The following is an 18,062-nucleotide window of genomic DNA, read 5'->3' on the forward strand; positions in this document are numbered from 1 at the left end:
GTGTCAGTCAGCCCGTCAGTCCGCCCGTCAATCAGTCCAGCCTAGTCTTGGCCTGCCAATTCCCATACAGCCCTGCTAGATCAGGAAACGAGCCAGGATCGGAAGACACATGGGGAGAGGGTGTGCACCACAAGGGGCAGGGAGATTTCCTGTCTGAATCCCAAATTACACCCTATTCTCTATATAGTGTATTACGTCCGACCCAGAGGCCCATGTGGCAGTTCTGTATAAATCGCCGTCTCTGGTCAAAAATTGTACACTATAGAATGAATACTAGAGTGTCTTTTGAGACTTGGCATTTGGTCTGGCATGGCACTGTGCCCAGGCATCTTCTGGGACTTGTCTGGGCATAGGGCAGGTTCAACACAGCAGTTATGCGTGGCCTCTACATGACTGACAGCTGTCACCTTGTTACAGTTTCCAGATCATGATGACGGAAGAGGATTCAGTCCAAACAATGACAATCTGGTACCAGCACACACAAACGCACGCACAAGTGTGCGGACACACACACAATATGTCCACTCGCCCAGGAACATGCGCAAACCCACCCACCTCACACACACACCCCTCCACACACACACCCCTCCACACACACACACACACACACACACACACACACACACACACACACACACACACACACACACACACACACACACACACACACACACACACACACACACACACACACACACACACACACACACACACACACACACACACACACACACACACACACACACACACACACACTAGGCCCCACAGAGAGTTTGACCTGCCTCTGATGTTGGGTGCATTTCAAGGGCACTCAAACCAACACACACATACACACACACACGCAAAACACCTTTCTATTAGCCTGAGCAAACCCAGAGCATGACCCATGTGTTGTAGCTGTGGAGGCTGCAGGACAGGACTGAGAAAAACACAGGGAGGAACATTTGAGGGGAAAGCCAATGTGAGACAGGAAGTGCCAGTGAAGAGGGGAAGCGAGAGAGGGGAAGAAAGAGAGGGAGAGCGAAAGAAGGCTAGAGATAGCGAGAGAGAGAGAGAGAGGGTCGTTCCATGTCATTTCATCAAGCCATGACACCCACCATCTCAGATTGATCTGAAATCATTTCTACAGTTAGGTGAGATTAGCATTCCTACAACATTATTTTGTTGAAAAATAATTTGATATCTGAGAAATTAAGCTAATTGGTTGCACCCCAATTGGCCTTTTTAAATTGACAGAATTCATATAATATTCAATAAATATAGTACCTAACATTCGATTTGGACCAAACTTTTTTTGAACATTGAGGAAAGCAAATAAATGCTCAAAAGCCACCCATGGACCCGTAACACCCCAAGCTAATCTCACCCTAACAACGAGTATAGAGTATCAATTCTCTATGTCTGACAAGTAGTATGGAACTGCGGCTTGGAGTACTGTTTCTTCATCCTATGTAATGTATTCTCAGTGAATTTGGTGAAGTTTTTTCCCCCTTGTTCAGAGAAATTAGTCGTTAAAGTTGGTTGGTTTATGTCCGATCCTACATCCTGATACCCAGGTTCTGACCACTAGATGTAGCTGTTCCTACGATTAAGTGATTTTTTTTTTTAAAGAATCCCACTCCCCTTAATGTTAAAGGGATAGTTCACCCAAATGACATATTGGTTTCCTTATCCTATAAGCAGTTTATGGACAAGATATGACAGCAACCCGTACATTTTTTTTTTTTTTGCCTGGCCACTGTTTCAAATGATAACTTTTAGCATGTGTGGCACAAATCCAAATGAATGGTACCTACACTCAGCAAAAAAAGAAACATCCCTTTTTCAGGACACTGTCTTTCAAAGATAATTTGTAAAAATCCAAATAACTTCACAGATCTTCATTGTAAAGGGTTTAAAATCAATAAAAATCCATTTAGCCTCAAATAAATAATGAAACATGTTAAATTTGGCTTAAATAATGCAAAAACAAAGTGTTGGAGAAGTAAAAGTGCAATATGTGCCATGTAAAAAAGCTAACGTTTGAGTTCCTTGCTCAGAACATGAGAACATATGAAAGTTGGTGGTTCCTTTTAACATGAGACTTCAATATTCCAAGGTAAGAGGTTTTAGGTTGTAGTTATTATAGGAATTATAGGACTATTTCTCTCTATACCATTTGTATTTCATATACCTTTGACTATTGGATGTTCTTATAGGCAATTTAGTATTGCCAGTGTAACAGTATAGCTTTACGTCCCTCTCCTCGCCCCTACCTGGGCTCGAACCAGAAACACATCGACAACAGCCACACTCGAAGCAGCGTTACCCATCGCTCCACAAAGGCTGCGGCCCTTGCAGAGCAAGGGGAACAACTACTCCAAGTCTCAGAGCGAGTGACGTTTGAAACGCTATTAGAGCGCACCCCGCTAACTAGCTAGCCATTTCACATCAGTTACACCAGCCAATAGGCTGATAGGCTTGAAGTCATAAACAGCGCTGTGCTTGCGAAGAGCTGCTGGCAAAACACACGAAAGTGCTGTTTGAATGAATGCTTACGATCCTGCTGCTGCCTACTATCGCTCAGTCAGACTGCTCTAACAAATATCAAATAATATTCTTAATTCTAACATAATAACACACAGAAATACGAGCCATTGGTCATTAATATGGTCGAATCCGGAAACTATCATTTCAGTGAAATACGGAACCGTTCTGTATTTTATCTAACGGGTGGCATCCCTATGTCTAACTAGGCAAGTCAGTTAAGAACACATTCTTATTTTCAATGACGGCCTAGGAACGGTGGGTTAACTGCCTTGTTCATGGGCAGAACGACAGATTTTTACCTTGTCAGCTCTGGGATGCAATCTTGCAACCTTACGGTTAACTAGTCTAACGCTCTAACCACCTGCCTCTCATTGTACTCCACGAGGAGCCTGCCTGTTACGCGAATGCTGTAGAAGCCAAGGTAATCATAATCAATAGTTAACTACACATGGTTGATGACATGACTAGTTTATCTAGCGTGTCCTGCGTTGCGTATAATCGATAATTGTTGCATGACTGTACCTAACCATAAACACCCAAAATCTCATGTCTTAAAATCAATACACAGAGGTATATATTTTTAAACCTGCAGGTTAAATGTCACTGCTCTTGCGTTCATTGCACGCAGAGTCAGGGTATATGCAACAGTTTGGGCAGCCTGGCTCATTTACGTAATTATGACATAATATTGAAGGTTGTACAATGTAACAAGAATATTTAGACAAAGGTGTAAAACTACAAGAACAAAAAAATAATAATCGGCATCCAAAAATACCGATTTCCGATCTTCACAGAGAAGTGGCGGTTTTGTCTCACCCAGGGTGATGGTCAGATTCACGTTTATCGTCAAAGGAATGAGCATTACACTGAGGCCTGTACTCTGTAACGGGATAGATTTGGAGATGGAGGGTCCGTCATGGTCTGGGGAGGTGTGTCACAGCATCATTGGACTTAGCTTGTTGTCACTGCAGGCAATCTCAACGCTGTGCGTTGCAGGGAAGACATCCTCCTCCCTCATGTGATACCCTTCCTGCAGGCTCATCCTGACATGACAATGCCACCAGCCATACTGCTCGTTCTGAGAGTGATTTCCTGCAAGACAGGAATGTCAGTGTTCTGCCATGGCCAGAGAAGAGCCCGGATCTCAATCCCATTGAGCACGTCTGGAACCTATTAGATCGGAGGGTGAGGGCTAGGGCCATTCCCCCCAGAAATGTCCAGGAACTTGCAGGTGCCTTTGTGGAAGAGTGGGGTAACATCTCACAGCAAGAACTGGCAAATTTGGTGCGGTCCATGAGGAGGAGATGCACTGCAGTTCCTAATGCAGCTGGTGGCCACACCAGATAATGACTGTTACTTTTGATTTTGACCCCGCCTTTGTTCAGGGACACATTATTCCATTTATGTTAGTCACATGTCTGTGAAACTTGTTCAGCTTATGTCTCAGTTGTTGAATCTTGTTAAGTTCATACAAATATTTACACATGTTAAGTTATAATAAACGCAGTTGACAATGAGAGGACGTTTATTTTTTTTGCTGAGTTTATTTGAAACAGTGTAAAACAAAACCATGGATTGCTGTCATACCTTGTCCATAGACTGCTTACAGGGTAAGGAAACCAATATTTAATTTTGTCATATGGGTGAACTATCCCTCTAACATTGAGGGGGGATTCTAGTGGTCAGACGTTGGTAATATCAGGATGTAGATTTGGACATTAAGCAACTTCAGTGACTAATTTCTCTGAACGGGATGCTACTTGTCAGACATAGAAAACTGATTCTACTGTATGTACTCATTGTTGGGGTGGGATTGGCATGGGGTGTGGAGGGTCCGTGGATGGCTATTGACCATTTCTGTGGATTCCTCATGTCTAAGTTTGGTACAAATCAGATATTATAATATATAATATTAGATATAATATTTATTGAATACTATAATCAAACCTATAAATTAAAATGGCCAATTTGGGTGCAATCAATTAGCTTAATTTCTCAGAGATCAATTATATTTAAACAAAATAATGTTGCAAGAATGCCAATCGTATCTGTTTCTAACCACAGAAACAATTTCAGAACAATCTGAGATGGTGAGGAACGAAATCTTCTTTCTTGTGCTTTTTTAGGTGGAAGACCCGGGAGAGAGAGAGAGATGGGATAAATGGAGGGATAGAGGGAGAGTGTCTCACGCCCCATTGAGCGATCCCCCATAGGGCCTGATTCTCCTGACCTGATTTCCTTTATTTTATCTTCCACTATGTTCTCAGGGCACTTGAAGTACATGAGAAGCTGGCTGTCCTAATCAAATCAAAGTTTATCGGTCGCGTACACAGTTTAGCAGATGTTATAGCAGGTGCAGCGAAACGCTTGTGTTACTAGCTCCTAGGTCAATTTGAATGAAAGACAGTCAATCTAGGAAGTGATTCGAATTTCAAAGGCAAACATGGTTTGATTGAGAGATTTAAAAACATTTAAAAATTCAGTTTACCTCCTGAATTGAGTAACTTTTCAATTCCAATGGACCATAATCCTGCTACCGGAGTAGTTTAGCTGGGCTGTTTCCTCCATAGAATGACATATAGAACCTCTATGGTCTCCTCCCCCATAGAAACAGATTCTATATTACATTTCTATGCCTTCCACTCCTCCCTGTCCTCTGGGCTGATGACACAGTGAAGCTGATCAACCTCAGGAGGCACAGGAGCCAGCAGGCCCTATGGGGAAGGATGGAGGGTGGCACTGACTTTTATCTCGGTTCATCTGCAGGGAAACTAGTTACTAGGGATGTGCATCTTTCCCTTTCAAGAACATTTTGATTACGTATCTAGATACCTGGGCTACGATACAGGAACGATACATTTTAGCATGAAACGATTCCGTGCGATTCTGTTTGATTAAAGAACGAATCGATGAGTTTTCACACGTTCGCATTTGTTGCATAAAGACATTCATTTTCCATTCTACATTCAAATCTACTGATGATAGAGCTGGGCCTCTCTGAGCTGGATATGTCTGAGATGACTTGTATGTGTGTTTGTGTTTTTGTGTGTAAATGATTTATGTCTATGGGGAATACCTGATCTGAGCCATAAGGGAGACTAGGCATCTATGTAGGCTGTTTTTTTTTACCCACTAATTAACTTGTCATTTTTGCAGATTAAGAGTTTGAGCTAGTAATGTATCAATATTTATCGTTTACAAATTAGCTATGACATAGCCAATTAAATCAGTGGGGAACCGTCAGGGCCCTCAGAGAGGGCCTAAGGAAAGATACAAATCTGTATATATTTTTGAAATATTATAATTTGTAATTTTGTTTTCATTGATTTAATCTTGTCTTATTTTTAATGATATCCCTTTTGAATTCCTTCAGTTTGTGTTGGAAGAAATAAGGGTAAGCATCCAAGAGAAAAAAAATATCCAATCAGAAGTTTTCTTTGGCGGTCTCACGGTAGAAATAATCTAGCTGGGCTCAACGCTCATTGGCTAGGCCCTCAGGCTTTGAATAGAAGGCACCAGCCAACGTCATTGACATTGACTTAAATTAGAGCAGCATTTTGGAATGACAGTAGAATCAACCAATCACAAATTGTCTTGTAATAGGTGGGACAATTGTATGATGCCTCAAGGCCCTCTAGAGGGCCTAAGTATACATCACTAATTCAGAGCCAATAGTGAGCCTTATCTTGTTTTTTCACGCTTGAGCCTAGCTAGCTGGCTAGATTTTTGCAGTGAGTGTATGTAACGATGATAATTGCAGAGAGACTAATTGGGGACGATGGGGTGGCTAAATTATTAGCGTCTCCCTTTTCAAGACTAACTTTAAATGAAAAGTTAAATCTTGTACAGACCGGGAGACCAACTCCTGAACTGCATGATTTGGTGCAACGAGGAAAGAGTTTTGAGAGGCATTTTTAAGTTAATAATTATGAGCGCTATCCGTGTGAGCCTGTGCGCTGACAAAAAAAGCTTTACTGTTGGAATCGCCCACTCTCCAGCACCGATAACAGCTCAACCTGGACAACTGGTTTCAAAGACTTAGCCTGTTTGACAAAGTCAGCACTTCGACACCAAATCTCAACTTCACACCTGCGAGCTACAGTGAGTTTGAAAACATTTGGGGAAACAAGAGTAGACCTTAATGACCAGGGAGATTCTAAAGTGCCGTATTCATGCGGTTGTGTTTTTAGGCAAGCAAGAATTAGCATTCAGAGGACATGATGAGGGTAAAGAATCAGCTAATAAGGGAAACTACTTGGAAATACTGGATTTCTTGGCTGATTTAGCTATGGCTACAGTGTTCACAGGCACTTCCAGCAAAATCCAAAATGACCTGATACACGCTGTCATGAATGTAATGACAGATGTCATGATGGAAGAATTGAAAAACCCCTTTGTAACCATCATGGTTGAAGAGACGACAGACATCAGCAATGTAGCCCAAATCTCTTATGTGTTGCATTACACTACCGATGGTGGTGTGAAGGAAAGGCTTTTCAAATCTGAGGATGTAACTGAGGATAAATGGGCAGAAGCGCTTTCTGTCCAAATTATCAGCTTTTTAAAAAGGAGTGTGAATGCACGGCCAAAGTTGAGGCACAGTGTTAAGATGGGGCCGCAGTCATGGCCTCTGGTATAAACGGAGTACAATCCAAGGAGAAAGAAACTAGCCCGCAAACTCCGTTAATTCATTGCTATGCGCACACTCCTAATCTGGTGATGTCACAAGGTGCTGGTAAACTAAAAGAATGCATTTTTTTTTCGCATCTTGGTGGCCTAGCAGTATTTTTCTCAAGATCTGTCAAATAAACAAAACTACTGGATGAAATATGCCAGCGAAGACAACCCAGAGTGGCGCCAACACAATGGAACTTCTCACGCTTAGTTTGCACTGTGTGTGGAAAAAAAGGCGGAACTCATTGAACTCTTTGAATACATGTCATAGTGGACCATCCCGATGACTTTGATGAAGACACCGTTCACAGCGCAGATGGATACAGGATGCACCTGACAAGCTTCGAGTTCTGCTTCCTGCTATCCGCGTTCTAATCCATAGTTGCATACTCCGATGTGTTGTTTGGAATATTGCAGAACAGGGAGTTTGACATGGTGTTCTGCTTGTCCAGGGTGGACGACTTCTGCAACACCACAGAGAGGGGAAAAGGGAACATTCGATTCCATCTACGAGAACAATGAGTGAGACCGGAGTTCCAAGGGGGCGCAGGACACATAAGCAAGGAGACGTTCGCGGGCATTATCAACAGCTACACAGTGCGATCATCGACAACATTGTCACTCAGCTAAGAAACAGGTTCAATGACCATGAAAGGCTCATGTTCCTTGCCCTCCTTGACCCACAAAAGTTCCCAATATATAGGGAAACGCCACTTTCCAAACGCTGCATTCTCCTGTCTCGAGGAAAGCTATGGCCCTAAATTTGATATGCCGCGGCTTAAAACAGAACTCACCGTTATGTACTCAATGTCTGACTTCGAGGGTAAGAGCCCGGATGATCTGCTCCACTTCCTCCAGCAGAAGAGATTAACTGATAGTACGCACCAAATTGTATCTCCTTACCTGTCTAGTGTTGACCATTCCAGTCTCCACTGCATCAGTAGAAAGAACATTTTCTGCACTAAAAAGGATCAAGACATATTCCAGGAACACCACTGGACAGGCCCGACTGTCAGCCCTGGCCTTGATCTCAATCGAAAAATAACTTCTTTCGGATTTAAAATCAAAAGACAAGCTATATGAACCTGCCATTGCCCGTTTCATAAAGAAGGACAGGATAATGGACTATTGTTTTTAAATGATAATCATAATGGTGAGTGGACTTTATGTTTTCATCTACAGTTTGCTTTTTTCTGCTCTCTCGTTCATATCATTTTGTATACAATGTGTAAAATATTATTTTAACTTTAGATCACTGGTTGTGTGGTAAAAACAAAGGTAATGATGTTGCAATTGGAAGTACTGGGTACATGACATTTAGTGTTGTGGTGCATTTAAAAAACTAAATGTTGCATGCAGGAGAACATCGAATACAGCACAACTCTTTTCTCTCTGATAGCATATACTGTCGTGGTCTTGAAACAATGTGAGTAGTTGTGTGGTTGAATTCATTCCGCCACTCTTTGAGTGACAGTTTGTTTTGGCAAATGCTGCTTTGAAGCGGAACAACCGTATTTTCTTCTAACGTGGTTCCTGCTATCGATATTTGCAAAAGAAAGGTCTCAAGTCATGCTCTGTATACACAGGCATCCGAGTTCTCTATCTATGACGCCAGATTTTTTTCCACAACTGAGGTCCTAGCTCCAATAGTCAAGGTTCGCCACTGCTATTAATACATAGCACAACTTTGGATTTCAACCCTATATCAAAATTTGAATGGTTTTGACTGTTTGGAAGTTTAGTGGGCGCTTCTTTTCCTCCCACTTCGGCCTTGCAGTGCGCCTCGCAAAAGTGATTCATCTTTATGAAATGATCAACTTTACCCCGTATTTCTAAAAATATACACCATATACACCATTCTTGTTTAAAGCGAAACTAACAAAACTACCGCTGATGGTGAACCTGCAATATCAAAATATAATCTATTGTAAACCCTGTTCACCACGGCAGGTAGCCTAGCGGTTAAGCGAGTTGGGCCGAAAGGTTGCTGGTTTGAATCCCCAAGCCGACTAGATGAAAAATCTATTGATGTCCCCTTGAGCAAGGCTCTTAACCCATTTATTGCTCCTGTAACACGGAACCCAAACCAATTACATTAATTTGGGTCCAGGTCGAAAAGCATTAAACATGTATGGCAATTTAGCTAGTTAGCTTGCACTTGCTAGCTAATTTGTCCTATTTAGTTGGCTTGCTGTTGCTAGCTAATTTGTCCTGGGATATAAACATTGAGTTGTTATTTTACCTGAAATGCACAAGTTCTTCTACTCTGCCAATTAATCCACACATAAAACGGCCAACCGAATCGTTTCTAGTCATCTCTCCTCCTTCCAGGCTTTTTCATCTTTGAATTTATATTGTGATTGGCATCTAAACTTTCATAATATTACCACAACAACAGTTCGTCTTTCAATCAACCACGTGGGTATAACCAAAGAGGAGATGGGAGAGGCAGGACTTTCAGCGCGATCTGCGTCAGAAATAGAACTGATTTCTATTTTAGCCCTTGGCAACGCAGACGCTCGTTGGCGCTCTCGAGCAGTGTGGGTACAATAATTGAATAACATGGATTTCTACATTTATTTTGCGACGCTCGCGCACACGACGTATCTGGTCTGGTCAGCATGTAAGACGATTTGGATAAGAGTGTTAGCTAAATTACTAAAATGTAAAGCCAGCCACGTCGCGGACACCGACGCCTCGCTCCTGGGTAGGTAAACACCTTCTCTGCCTACTTCGAGAAAAACAATGCAACTCATGAGGACTGTGTGCTCCCGATCTCTCTCTGGCCGGCATAAGAAAGACATTTAAGTGTGTTAACCCTCGCAAGGCTGCCGGCCAAAGCCGCATCCTCAAAGCATGTGCAGACCAGCTGGCTGGAGTGATTACAGACATATTCAATCTCTCCCTATCCCAGTCTGTTGTCCCCACTTGCTTGATGATGTTCACCATTGTTCCTAAACCCAAGAAACTGAAGGTACAGTAGCATGCAAAAGTATTAACCCCCTTGGCATTTTTCCTATTTTGTTGCCTTACAACCTGGAATTTAAATAGATGTTTGGGGGGGTTGTATAATTTGATTTACACAACATGCCTACCACTTTGAAGATGCAAAATATTTTGTGTGAAACAAACAAGAAATAAGATAACTTGAGAGTGCATAACTATTCACCCCCCCAAAGTAAATACTTTGTAGAGTCCCCTTTTGCAGAAATTACAGCTGCAAGTCTCTTGCGGTATGTCTCTATAAGCTTGGCACATCTAGCCAGTGGGATTTTTGCCCATTATTCAAGGCAAAACTGCTCCAGCTCCTTCAAGTTGGATGGGTTCCGCTAGTGTACAGCAATCTTTAAGTCATACCACAGATTGTCAATTGGATTGAGGTCTGGGCTTTGACTAGGCCATTGCAAGACATTTACATGTTTCCCCTTAAACCATTCAAGTGTTGATTTAGCAGTATGCTTAGGGTCATTGTCCTGCTGGAAGGTGAACCTCCGTCCCAGTCTCAAATCTCTGGAAGACAAACAGGTTTCCCTCAAGAACTTCCTTGTATTTAGCGCCATCCATCATTCCTTCAATTCTGACCAGTTTCCCAGTCCCTGCCGATGAAAAACATCCCCACAGCATGATGCTGCCACCCCCATGCTTCACGTGGGGATGGTATTCTCAGGGTGATGAGAGAAGTTGGGTTTGTGCCAGAAATAGCATTTCCTTGACGTCCAAAAAGCTCAATTTTAGTCTCATCTGACCAGAGTACCTTCTTCCATATGTTTGGGAAGTCTCCCACATTTTGGCAAACACCAAACCTGTTTGCTTATTTTTTTCTTTAAGCAATGTCTTTTTTCTGGCCACTCTTCTGTAAAGCCCAGCTCTGTGGAGTGGACGGCTTAAAGTGGTCCTATGGCCAGATACTCCAATCTCCGCTGTGGAGCTTTGCAGCTCCTTCAGAGTTATCTTTGGTCTCTTTGTTCCCTCTCTGATTAATGCCATCCTTGCCTCCTTGCCTGGTGGACGGCCCTCTCTTGGCAGATTTGTTCTTTCCATTTTTTAGTAATGGATTTAAATGGTGCTCTGTGGGATGTTCAAAGTTTCTGATATTTTTTTAGAACCCAACCCTGATCTGTACTTCTCCACAACTTTGTCCCTGACCTGTTCGGAGAGCTCCTTGGTCTTCATGGTAACGCTTGCTTGGTGGTGCCCCTTGCTTAGTGGTGTTGCAGACTCTGGGGCCTTTCAGAACAGGTATATATATATATATATATATATATATATATATATATACTGAGATCATGTGACACTTAAATAAAGTCTATCTGTGTGCAATCTAACTAATCATGTGACTTCTGAAGGTAATTGGTTGCACCAGATCTTATTTAGGGGCTTCGTAGCAAAAGGGGTGAATACATATGCACGCAACACTTTTCCGTCTTTTATTTTTAGAATTTTTGAAATAAGTAATTTTTTCCATTTCACTTCACCAAATTAAAAACTATTTTGTGTATGTCCGTTACATTAAATCCAAATAAAAATATATTTAAATTACAGGTTGTAATGCAACAAAATAGAAAAAACGCCATGTGGGATGAATACTTGTGTAAGGTACTGTAACTGAACTAAATCACTATCGGCCAGTAGCCCTCACTTCTGCCATCATGAAGTGCTTTGAGAGGCTAGTTAAGAATCATATCACCTTCCCCGACACCTTAGACCTAGACCCACTACAATTGTCATACCATCCCAACAGATCCACAGATGATGCAATCACCACTACACTGCACATTGCCCTATCCCACCTGGAAAAGAGGAATACTTATGTGAGAATGCTGTTCATCACCTACAGCTCAGTCTTCAACACCATAGTGCCCTCCAAGCTGTGAAACTGGTTCCTAGACTTCCTAACAGCCCGACCCCAGGCGGTGAAGGTAGGCAACAACATATCCGCCTCCACAGGGGTGCGTGCTCAGCCCCCTCCTGTACTCCCTGTTCACCAATGACAGCGTGGCTATGCACATCTCCAACTCAATCATCTAGTTTGCTGACGACACAACAGTGGTAGGCCTGATTACCAAGAATGACGAGACGGCCTACAGCAGGGATCATCACCTAGTTCATCAAATGTCTACCCTGCTAGAGCTGCCAGGATCAAGTGTAAGTGCTGTTATTGTGAAGTGGAAAAATCTAGGAACGGGACCACTGAATGCTGAAGCATGTAAAAAATTGTCTGTCCTCGGTTGCAACACTCACTACCGAGTTCCAAACTGCCTCTGAAAGCAACGTCAGCACAATAACTGTTCGTTGGGAGCTTCATGAAATGGGTTTCCATTGCCAAGCAGCCACACACAAGCTTAAGATCACCATGCGCAATGCCAAGCCTCGGCTGGAGTGGTGTAAAGCTTGCTGCCATTGGACTCTGGAGCAGTGGATATGCAATCTCTGGAGTGATCAATCACGCTTCACCATCTGGCAGTCCGACAGATGAATCTGGGTTTGGCGGATGCAAGGAGAACTCTACCTACCCCAATGCATTGTGCCAACTGTAAAGTTTAGTGGAGGAGGAATAATGGTCTGGGGCTGTTTTTCATGGTTCGGGCTAGGCTCCTTAGTTCCAGCGAAGGTAAATCTTAACGCTACAGCATACATATTCTAGACGATTCTGTGCTTCAAACTTTGTGGTAACAGTTTGGGGAAGGCCCTTTCCTGTTTCAGCATGACAATGCCCCCTGGCACAAAGCGAGGTCCATACAGATATGGTTTGTCGAGATCAGTGTGGAAGAATTTGACTGGCCTGCACAAAGCCCTGACCTCAACCCCATCAAACCCCTTTGGGATGAATTGGAACGCAGACTGCGAGTCAGGCCTAATCGCGCAAAATCAGAGCCCGACCTCACTAATGTTCTTGTGCAAGTCCCTACAGCAATGTTCCAACATCTAGTGGAAAGCCTTCCCAGAAGAGTGGACATATAGCAGCAAAACCAACTCCATATCAATGACCAGGTGTCCACATACTTTTACAGGTGTCCACATACATTTACAACAATAACAATGTCTCCACTGTATTTCTGACCAATTTGATGTTATTTTAAAATGGACAAAAAAAATGATTTTCTTTCAAAAACAAGGACATCTCTAGGTGACCGCAAACTTTTGAACGGTGGTGTATTCCAGACTCTGACATGGCTCGTTCTCATGTTACTTGTTCTGATATTTCTTAAATGTATTTACATTTTTTGTTTATTGAATTGCTAGATGTTACTGCACTGTTGGAACTAGAAACATAAGCATTTCACTGCACCTGCAATAACATCTGCAAATCTGTGTACGCAACTAATAAACTTTGATTTGATTAGATTTTGACACACACAATGTACGACTGCATGAGCTCACACGCGCGCGCGCTCGCACACACACACACACACAAACACAACCCCACACAGTAACACACACAATGTATGCTCATACACACAAACATCACTACATTACATCACCTGTTCCTTTACATTGTACATATGTCATCCCCACATCTAAAGACCTGTAATACCTGTCCTTTACCTGTCAGGTGAGTCATCTGGGAGACTAGGCATCACACACATGGACAAGCACCCCCCCCCCCACACACACACACACACACAGCGAAAAAGGATTTGTCCTGCCCTTTACCTGTCAGGTGAGTCATCAGGGAGACTAGGCATCACACACACGGACATGCAACCCCACACAGTCACTCACACAATGTATGCTCACACAGAGAGGGAAAGAGGATTTGTCCTGTCCTTTACCTGTCAGGTGAGTCATCAGGGGGATATCAGGTGTCAAACACTGTCACATCCTAGCACTGTGTGTGTGTGTGTGTGTGTGTGTGTGTGTGTGTGTGTCAAACACTGTCACATCCTAGCAGTGTGTGTGTGTGTGTGTGTGTGTGTCAAACACTGTCACATCCTAGCACTGTGTGTGTGTGTGTGTCAAACACTGTCACATCCTAGAACTGTGTGTGTGTGTCAAACACTGTCACATCCTAGCACTGTGTGTGTGTGTGTGTCAAACACTGTCACATCCTAGCACTGTGTGTGTGTGTGTGTGTGTGTGTGTGTGTGTGTGTGTGTGTGTGTGTGTGTGTGTGTGTGTGTGTGTGTGTGTGTGTGGTACTATACAGGCTTGGCACAAATGGTGGGCAAGGACCTGTCATAATGAAAGTGAGTCACTGGGTTTTCCCACTCCTCTATAATTGTCGCTGCCCCTAGGTACAGATCTAGTATCAGCTTCCCCTCCCCCAATCCTAACCATTACTGGGGAAAATGCAATACTGATCCAAGATCTGGGGGAAACTTCACCTTAAACCACAAATGTAATTTCAGCGCTGTGGTGGCAGTAACGTTAAGACTTGATGTGACAGCCAGGGTGACAGACACCTCAGAATAATTTCTAACACCTCACACATCCAACACTGATGTACTGATAAAAGCAGAGAGAATAGCATTGAAACCCATAGTGAAGATCTGTCTCAAAAATAATGATTGAAAATAAAAGGAGAGATGAGAAAAATAAGGGAGAATTGAGAATCAAAGCTGAGATATTAGCATGCACCTCAAGCACAACACACACAGGCCAGCCCTATAGATAGGCACTAGTGGCGGTCGGTGCCGTTTAAGGTGAGGGAGGACGATGTTTGTTTTTTTCATGAGCATGGCCTTATTTCTATTACAGCATATTGGATGACTGTCATTCATATTCCATTCATCCAGTTCAATGTAACATTGCTAGGTTTAGGCTAACTATAATGATACTCAAATGTTTCCTATACCCATCATGAGGTTGCTACAACCTAGCTTACAAATAAAAGTTTAGAACACATATGGAAATATTTTTGTAATCAAGGTGCTAGACAGTGACACATTCAATACCAAACAAGAGCTTCTGTTGGACAAATTCAGGTATGTTTATCCCTATTTTGTTCCCTTTGCTTCCGTTTAAGGAACATGTTTTAAACAGAATTGGTGGAATGAACACACCCCTGATCACCCGTAAACACAGTTCATGTTCATAGCAGCGACATACAAACAGCATGATCACTTTGCTCATTGTATATTCCTTCTTGCATCTACACGCTCTACAGTGCTCACAGCCTACAATGTCACCATATTAGCTAACGTCATAGTCAACATGGCTACTAGAATTAAAACGTTAGAAAACAATCACGAGGTGTACAGAAAGCAGTTTAGCAGTTACACCGGTGGGCCCTGGTGGCAATACATTTCTAAAAGACTTGGAAGACTTCCACTGTTGGATAGCCATGGTCAGCTAGCTAACATAGCATCCCTTGCTGTTTGAGCCAGGTGTTTGACTATGCTAAACTAGCTAGCTGCATTTTCTGGCCAAGTAGGTGAAAGTTTAAAAAGAAATACAACAATATATAGCTCTCTGCTTCTAAGTCATTTTTTAAAGGGAAGAATTTGTTCAAAACTGTTCAACTATTGTATTTTTCTTTGAGTCAACTACTCACCACATTTTATGCACTGCAGTGCTAGATGTAGCTTATGCTTTCAGTACTAGATTCATTCTCTGGTCCTTATATTGGTGGACAACATGTCAGTTCATGCTGCAAAAGAGCTCTGATAGGTTGGAGGACGTCCTCCGGTCGTTGTCATAATTACTGTGTAAGTCTATGGAAGGGGTGAAAACCATGAGCTTCTTAGGTTTTGTATTGAAGTCAATGTACCCAGAGGAAGACTAAAACTAGCTGTCCTCTGGCTACACCATGATGCTACCCCAGAGAGTGCTGTAAAAGCTACTGTGGACCTTCATTGCAAAACAGTGTGTTTTAATCAATGGTTAGGTGACATAAAACTATACTAAATATATTCCTATCACAATATAACTTTTTAATATTTCACTATTTTTTTAAATAAAATTGACTGAGGATGGTCCTTCACCTCCTCCTCTGAGCAGCCTCCACTGGTAAGCACTACACAAACATCTGCCAGAGTCAATTAATGTTAATTAAATGTCAATCCAACCGAAATGTGTGATTTAATTTGTTTTATTTGTATTATGGATTTTTTTGTATTTGTATTATTATTATTTATTTTATTTATTAATTTACACACAACTGGGATGATGTTACTGCCGCGTACGTCATTCAGTGTCTTCAGCTTGAAGCAGGAGGGCATTTCCCGCGGAAAGATAAGGACTAGGCTACAACCAGGTCCATTATTTATTTATTTCCCGGAGGCAGCATGGAAAATACCGAAAACCACTAGAGAATACACGGCTGCTTCGATTTTAGCAGCCAATCTCCTTACATTTAAAACGTTGAGATGGGCAACGTTAAGAATACGCATTCACAACCTCGACCCATATCCTCCGAAAATCACTGGAGAATACACGGCTGCTTCGATTTGAGCAGCAAATCACCTTACATTTAAAACGTTGAGGTGGGCAATGCTAAGAATACGCATTCACAACCTCGACCCATATCCTCTTCAAATGCAACATTGTAGCCCATTCAAGAAAATCCTTTACATGAATGCAACATTGTCTCTCGCAGCATCAAGACAAACTCCCCTTCACCGAAAACTCGCAGGCATATCACAGTTGATATCACCATTCAAATTTAGCAGCTGTGTTCATTCAACCCAAATCGCATTAACACAATTATGAATGTCAAGTTCGTCAGGATCTGGGCGCAATGGTGCGGATCGCATCTCCAACAATCAATTCAAAATCAATGGGTGGCTATAGCGTCATTGTAGGTACAGGGGGGACGGTGAGTGAAAAAAACTACACTACACGTTGAGCTCTAACAATATAGGCCTACTCAGCATTACTGAATAAGGTACAGTCATAACCTTTGTTTTTCCCATTGACCCACCGTCACTGCCGAATGCCTGACAGCATTGGATGCCGTCTGCCTTATCTCCGCCGCACTCCCGGGCTTGAGCAGGTTCTTCGTGAATCTCCGGGTCGATTCCGCTGCCATTTCAGAACGGTCCACACTATTCCTCTGGTTCAAGCGCCGACGTTCGCCCAGATTTACAACGCGTTTGTCTATTGCAAATCCAATGTATACAATACGCCAGCAACGGCTCTGCTCCCCTCCTCGTCTCGCTGCTGCTTCTACTAGGCTACTAGTACTACACAGCAGCACTGCTTGCGTAGGCTACAGATGCCTATTCAGCGAGATTCTACCAATGCCCGTGCGCTACAGAGTCAAAGGAAGCGGAACTAATGGCCCATCTCTCTCCAACCCCTGGGCTGCAAGAAGCCTTTAAACTATTAACGTTTTAATAATTTAACATAGGCTGGGTTTTCCCAAACACAGTACGCCCAAACCCCTGCTATTTGATGAGGATTATCTGTTGCTATAAGTCTACGAAACGTTCAAATTGGTCATACAACTAAATTCTAAAAGGCTTGCAATAACAGTGACCATTATGCCCATCATTTGGCCTCTGCCACAGGCCTAGACCAGGCCAAGGAGAGAGGAGAATAACATCCAGAATGTCATCAACTCATCAGCAGTCCACTCAGGACCATCGTTAGAGAGGGAGGAAAATGGTCACACAGCGACCTATTGTGGTGGAATAGGCTAGTGCAAGTCGTTCATTAATGGTTGTTGTTTTTTCTATAGGTAGCATTATCATAATAGGCTACACAACGCTGTGGCATGGTTGCAACATTGTTGGGCACTATACTGTATATCCACGTTGAATACAAGCCATCGTCGGATATGATATCTGGTATGTTCGCATTGAACCATTAACAAGTCCTATTTTGCATTAATGACAATGTTAGCTGGCTATCAGTAAGGTATATACGCAAAATGTCCTACACATTTGACAAGTCCAAACCATAGCCTATGTCCTTCT

General features: G+C 42.6%; 1 protein-coding gene across 1 annotated transcript in view; it reads right to left on the reverse strand.

Moving 5' to 3' along the window:
- Nucleotides 1–17,382, reverse strand: part of LOC139382264 (dedicator of cytokinesis protein 10-like) — a 177,212-nt gene extending 159,830 nt beyond the window's left edge. Inside the window, exon 1 of the mRNA XM_071126130.1 lies at nt 17,066–17,382. Within this exon, the coding sequence (XP_070982231.1) occupies nt 17,066–17,173 (108 nt within the window). The 5' untranslated portion in view covers nt 17,174–17,382. The remainder of the gene's footprint in view (nt 1–17,065) is intronic.
- Nucleotides 17,383–18,062: the final 680 nt, after the last annotated feature.

This window comes from Oncorhynchus clarkii, chromosome 24 (assembly GCF_045791955.1).
Source record: "Oncorhynchus clarkii lewisi isolate Uvic-CL-2024 chromosome 24, UVic_Ocla_1.0, whole genome shotgun sequence".
Lineage (NCBI taxonomy): Eukaryota > Metazoa > Chordata > Actinopteri > Salmoniformes > Salmonidae > Oncorhynchus > Oncorhynchus clarkii.